We start from the raw sequence: 6,487 nt of genomic DNA on the forward strand, positions 1-6,487 counted from the left end.
ACCCTAACACCCCTGCAGATGAGACCAGCTGTCAGGAAAATGGGACTCAGTATCAGGCTAAGTCTGGGTAGAGTGCTGTGGCATCACAGCTCACAGCAACCTCCAACTTCTGGGCTCAAGCGATTCTCCTGCCTCAGCTTCCCAAGTAGCTGGGACTATAGGCGCCTGCCACAAAAACCCGGCTATTTTTTGGTTGCAGCCGTCATTATTGTTTGGCGGGCCCGGGCTGGATTCAAACCTGCCAGCTCAGGTGTATGTGGCTGGTGCCTTTGAGCCACAGGCGCTGAGCCAATAATGGCTGATTTTTACTTCTAGTTTCCGTGTGCATGTTTATAGCTAATTCCTCTCACCTGGCATAGGCTTGGTTATTCTCTGCACCAGTCTTTTCCTTGGGAAGAAAGGATGGACAAAGAGAGGTCAGCCTCTATACCTCACGCTGGATGACTTAAGCTACACTGTTTCCCTGAAAATAAGACCTACTTACAGGAAAGATAAGACGTCCCCCGAAAATAAGACCTAGCGTGTCTTTGGGAGCACACCTTAAAATAAGACACTGTCTTATTTTGGGGGAAATAGGGTAGAAGCAGACAAGGGTAGCTACTACCACTGGCAGCATCAGACTCTCTCCTTGGGAATAAAGTTTCAAAATGGTGCTAGTGATTTAAAATCAAAAGCTCTTAGACTGACCAAACTTGGAGAAGGCTGGCCACCAGACTCTTCTTGCTGCTTTGCCTCAAAGGCTGCCCCATAGTCAGGACTGCTGAGGCACTGAGAACTAAGGATTGTCAGCTTTCACTTGTACAAGGGAGCAGGAGCTGGGCTTCCCTGTCAGAGGACAGAAGAGGGTGACTCAAAGAGGGGGAACACACTTCATGCTTAGAGATCTCTGTACATTCAGCTCAGCCACTCAAGGAAAGGAACAAAGTCACAAAATAATGCCTGTAAAGTCCTTGTGATAACACAGGGAAATGCCCAAACTAATAAAAAATACATAATTTCTATGTAAAAAATAAACTGTCTCAGAAGAAAACAGGAGGCAAATAACCACTGTTAAAATCTCCACTTGTGGGCGGCGCCTGTGGCTCAGTCGGTAAGGCGCCGGCCCCATATACCGAGGGTGGCGGGTTCAAACCCGGCCCCGGCCAAACTGCAACCAAAAAATAGCTGGGCGTTGTGGCGGGCGCCTGTAGTCCCAGCTGCTCGGGAGGCTGAGGCAAGAGAATCGCTTAAGCCCAGGAGTTGGAGGTTGCTGTGAGCTGTGTGAGGCCATGGCACTCTACCGGGCCATAAAGTGAGACTCTGTCTCTACAAAAAAAAAAAAAAAATCTCCACTTGTCTGGGGTGGTGCCTGTGGCTCAAAGGAATAGGGCGCTAGCTCCATATGCCGGAGGTGGCGGGTTCAAACCCAGCCCTGGACAAAACTAAAAAAAAAAAAAATTCTCCACTTGTCTGAATCACATAAATTGGGTTTTTGTTTCAACTGTTCTGTATTTTTATCTATATACATATAAGTATATGTGTGTGTATGTGTGTATATATATATATATATATATTTTTTTTTTTTTTTTTTTTTTTTGAGACAGAGTCTCACTATATCGCCCTGGGTAGAGTGCCATGGCATCACAGCTCACAGCAACCTCCAACTCTTGGGCTTAAATGATTCTCTTGCCTCAGCCTCCCAATTAGCTGGGACTACAGGTGCCTGTCACAACGCCTGGCTATTTTTTAGTTGTAGTTGTCATTGTGGTTTGGAGGGCCCGGGCTGGGTTCAAACCTGCCGGCTCCAGTTATGTGGCTGGTGCCCTAGCTGCTGAGTTACCAGCGCCGAGCCTATATATATATTTTTTAAGGCAAGTGTGAAACAAAGCTTATTGAGGAATAGAAGGTTTACAGAGTAAGAAAATTACAAAAATAGGATACATTCACCGTAGTGAATGAATGGGCCTCCATTGCCAGGGCAAATAAACAAAGAGGCCTTCGTATTTATTTATACCTTGTTCCTAAAATTATTTATGGCAGCTTGGTTTGAATTTTACATTGATAAATAATACTTTTACACAACACAAGCTGGCCGCAGCCACAACTACCTCCAGGAGAGACAACTCACCCGCCTTCACTCTCTACATCTGTGAATGTGGCGCCTGAGGAGGCTGTGAAGTAGATGGAGCTGGAGCCAGTGGAGTCACTCCTCTCCCGGGCACATGGAAACCTTCGCCGCCGAACTCTTTGGTTCTCTTCCATGTGGGATCTGGAAAACAGGCCCCATTCCAGAGGGTATCATTAGGCCCCATTCCAGCCTGTTTTTCCCCCTTACAATGGGGGAGCTTCAAGACCCAAGAACACAGAAAATTCTGGGTGCCCCCGCTTAGGAGGGCAAGGAGAATAGCTGCCTGAGTCCAGCCCACATAGGCAGACGTGATTAGGCAGAACAAAGTTTCAGCTGCTACAGACCACACGTCCAGAAGCAGCAAGAAGCTTATGTAAGATAAGGTAACAAATGTACAGCTTTCCCTTCACCCAGTTATGTTTGAAGCTATAAAACTGGTTTCTCGGGCGGCGCCTGTGGCTCTATGGGCAGGGCGCCGGCCCCATATACCGAGGGTGGCGGGTTCAAACTCAGTCCCGGCCAAACTGCAACAACAAAAAAAATAGCCAGGCGTTGTGGCGGGCGCCTGTAGTCCCAGCTACTTAGGAGGCTGAGGCAAGGGAATCGCCTAAGCCCAGGAGTTGGAGGTTGCTGTGAGCTGTGTGACACCATGGCACTCTACCATGGGTGATAAAGTGAAACTCTGTCTCTAAAAAAAAAAAAAAAAACAAAAAACAAAAAACTGGTTTCTCTTGAGACAGAGAAGCTAGAAAACATTCTTGCTGAAAGAGCTGGAAGGACAGGGAAAAGTTGTGGGTGGGGGCCAAGCAGGAGAAGAGGCTGCTTTACTCACCGGACCTCCCCAGCAATCTCCCCAGCAAGCCCTTGCAGGCTACTCCTTAGCTCCTGAACTTCCCGCCTCAATGCCGCCAGACTGGTCAGCACAAAATCCAGGCGGTCCAGCACCTTCTCCTGACCTTCCTGTGAAAGGCTGTACACCACTGCAGCACCTCCAGCCTCACCTGGGATGGCCCGCAACAGTATCACTGAGGAAAATGGAACAGAAGAAGTAACACAAATAGGATATGAGGAGGAAAAGATCTGCACCTAGAATTCAAGAACACTTGCTTCTCAATGGAGTTCAATTTACAGAGAAGACCGTTGAGGCTCAGATAGCGTATGTTCACAGCTAAGTTATGATAACAAGCTTCAGATAACTATCTAAAAAAATGTTCAAGAATGTAGAGTAAGTGGCCAGCAAGATGGCTTATACCTTTAATCTCAGCACTTTGGGAGGCTGAGATAGGTGGACTGCTTGAGACTCCCCCCATTCTCTACTAAAAATAGAAAAACTAAAGCAAGATGTCTTAATCCCAGGAGTTTGAGGTTGCAGTGAGCTATGTTGACGGCACGAAACTCTACCCCACAGGGCAACAGAGTGAGACTCTGTCTCAAAAAAAAAAGGAATGCACAGTAAGAAAGATCCCTGGAATTGTGACCACTTCCTCCAACATCAATAGAAAGAAGACTACTGCTGAGAAATTACAAGGAAATGAACAAAACACAAGAAAAGGGAAGGAAAGACAAGCATACTGCAATAGTAGGTTACCACTTGTTTATAAAATGCTGACAATCAGTTACAACCTAAGGTGATGATAACTCTTTGAAGATGTTTCCAAAACAAACTTTTCTAAACCACCTAACGTTGGTAATCAGAGAAAACACCTGTTGCAAATTAACGTGGGGGGCGGGGGAAGGCCAGGCCCTGTGGCTCATGCCTGTAATCCCAGCACTCTGGAGGCCGAGGAGGTTGGATTGCTTGAGCACAGGAGTTCAGGACCATTCTGAGCAAGGGTGAGACCCCCGTCTCTACTAAAATAAAAAAAAAATCTAGCTGGGCATTGTGGCAGGCACCAGTAATCCCAGCTACTTGGGAAGCTGAGACACAAGGATCACTTGAGCCCAAAAGTTTAAGGTTGTTCTGACTGCTTGAGCCCAAGAGTTTATGGTTGTTGTAAGCTATGACTCCACCATACTCAAAAAACATGGGGGTGAGGGCAGCGCCTGTGGCTCAGTTGGTAGGGCGCCGGCCCCATATATTGAGGGTGGCGGGTTCAAACCGGCCCCGGCCAAACTGCAACCAAAAAAAATAGCTGGGCGTTGTGGCGGGCGCCTGTAGTCCCAGCTACTCGGGAGGCTGAGGCAAGAGAATCGCTTAAGCCCAGGAATTGGAGGTTGCTGTGAGCTGTGTGAGGCCACGGCACTCTACCGAGGGCCATAAAGTGAGACTCTGTCTCTACAAAAAAAAAAAAACATGGGGGTGAGATAATCTAACTGCTCCTCCATCACACAAAGATGAAAGGAGTGATTTAAATCAGCCTAGATCAGGCGTCCTCAAACTTTTTAAATAGGGGGCCAATTCACTGTCCCTCAGACTGTTGGAGGGCCGGACTATAGTTTTAAAAAAAAACTATGAACAAATTCCTATGCACACTGCACATATCTTATTTTGAAGTAAAAAACAAAACGGTAACAAATACAATTCACACCGCCACATGTGGCCCGCTGGCCATAGTTTGAGGACCCCTGGAGATGCTTTGCTAAAACAAGTTAACCTGAATGTTTTGCAAAACTAAAAGCATTACCCATTTCAGCTATGGCTGGCTTCCAGTCACATTTAGCTTCAGTTGGGTATACTACCAGCCCCAGGAAGTGGAAAGTCTAGAATCCAGGTGACCGGGTCCAACCTTGCAACTTCCTCTGTGACAATCTCAGGTAAGTTACACAATCTACTTGAATCTCAGTTCCTTATAAGAAGTATAATAAAACTTGGATTAGATAGTCTCCAAGTTCCCTTCGAATTCTAATATGTAATTTGTAAGTCCCATGATTTTAATCTCTACAAGAGTAGTTATTCCTTTTGCCTTCTTTTGGATTTTTCTTTTATTTATTACACACCTCACCCAAGACTTAAGGAAGTGCATTTTTTTTTTTTTTTTCAGTTTTTGGCCGGGGCTGGGTTTGAACCTGCCACCTCCAGCATATGGGGCCTGAGCCCTACTCCTTTGAGTCACAGGCCTGCCCAAGGAAGTGCATTTAATACAAACACAGCACTACTGTGGCCAGAACTAAGAATGAAAGCTAAATAGTCTTTTCGCAACTTAACTTTCCTAGGAATATAGGGGAAAGACTACAGAAAACAAAGAATGCTTTCATTTCCAATAGGCTTTCCAAAAAGGTGAAGCCCTCAGGTGGCCCCCTCCCACAGGCTCTACCAAACGCAGCCCAGACCGTGGCCCGTTAGTCCCCAGTGACTGCGGCCTCAGGATATGGACTCCTACCCTGGCGTTCGGGCTCTGAAGTCTGTGTGTAGTCCAGCGAGTTGGGTAGGCTCTGGGTCTGCCCATGGCGTTGGGTCCGTTTCCATCGCTGGCTGTAAAAGATGCCCAGGAATCCAAGGCCAGCGGCGGTGCCCAGCAGTAATCCCAGACTGGCGCGGGCACCGCCGAGGGCCCCCAGTCTAGACATGCTGTACCTGTAGCCCGCGTAAGCCACCGGAAGCAAGCGGGCAAGCGGGAGATAGATTCGTGAGCCTGGTAAACTCACCCTCAAGGCCAACACCTGCCCAGACCCCGAGTTCCCGACTGCCCTCACCCCAACCTGAACCCTAAGCCTTCCTCCAGCCCCCTGGGCTTGACTACAGCGTCTCTCACCCAGCCTGAACATACCCTCTCCTCCATCACACCCCTACTTGGTTCACAGAGTCTGGCTTCTAAGCTTTAAACTCTCACCTCAGCCTCATCATACTGCAGACAACAAACCCTTCACCCTGGCTGTAAACTCCTGGCCTCCCCTGAGCCCTCGAAGGCGCTCTGGCCTGGCAGGACAGCAACTGAGATCCTTACCCGGCTGCCGGCCACCATGGCAGCAGACGCCTCAGGCTGTCAATACTCGTGACGTCAGTCAGACGCGCCGCGGGCTCCGGGCCCTGCTGGAATGCGCGATGCGATAAGCACGCAGGCTCCGCCTCTGGCACCTGGTCTCCTTGGGGGCGGGCCAGGGGGTGGAGTCAACGCTGAGTGGGAAGAGAGACCGGAAGTCCGGAGAAGGGAGAGAAAAAAACAGGGAAACCGGGAGGCTTGTTAGGCTTACCTGGCACTGGAGCTGCAGCCTCCTCCCTTCAGGTCTGGCCAGCAGAGATTCCGTTTCCCCCCGGTCACACCAGCTTCCTTGCTCCCGGGATGGGATCAGCATATTCACGCTTTCTAACTTGCGTACGCCTAGAATGACCCACTTCTCTACCAGGAAAGCCTCCTTTGCTTGACACTGTCATAGCTCAGACTTCTTTCATTTCGGCTTTTTTTTTTTTTTTTTTGAGAGAGTGTCACTTAGTCGCCCTCC

The 6,487-nt window shown here is 48.5% G+C and overlaps 1 protein-coding gene across 3 annotated transcripts in view; it reads right to left on the reverse strand.

Annotated features, from left to right (window-relative positions):
• Positions 1 to 6,116, reverse strand: part of RMDN3 (regulator of microtubule dynamics 3) — a 28,706-nt gene extending 22,590 nt beyond the window's left edge. The window contains exons 1-4 of one of the 3 annotated variants that reach the window (XM_053595877.1): positions 5,992 to 6,116; positions 5,428 to 5,621; positions 2,940 to 3,132; positions 2,108 to 2,248 (exon numbers count right to left, since the gene is read on the reverse strand). In XM_053595877.1, the coding sequence (XP_053451852.1) occupies positions 2,108 to 2,248; positions 2,940 to 3,132; positions 5,428 to 5,614 (521 nt within the window). In that variant the 5' untranslated portion in view covers positions 5,615 to 5,621; positions 5,992 to 6,116. Of the gene's footprint in view, positions 1 to 2,107; positions 2,249 to 2,939; positions 3,133 to 5,427; positions 5,622 to 5,877 lie in introns of all 3 variants that reach the window. The other 2 variants (XM_053595876.1, XM_053595878.1) reach the window with 2 other exon arrangements.
• Between the last annotated feature and the right edge of the window lie 371 nt (positions 6,117 to 6,487).

This window comes from Nycticebus coucang, chromosome 6 (assembly GCF_027406575.1).
Source record: "Nycticebus coucang isolate mNycCou1 chromosome 6, mNycCou1.pri, whole genome shotgun sequence".
In the NCBI taxonomy this organism is placed as follows: domain Eukaryota; kingdom Metazoa; phylum Chordata; class Mammalia; order Primates; family Lorisidae; genus Nycticebus; species Nycticebus coucang.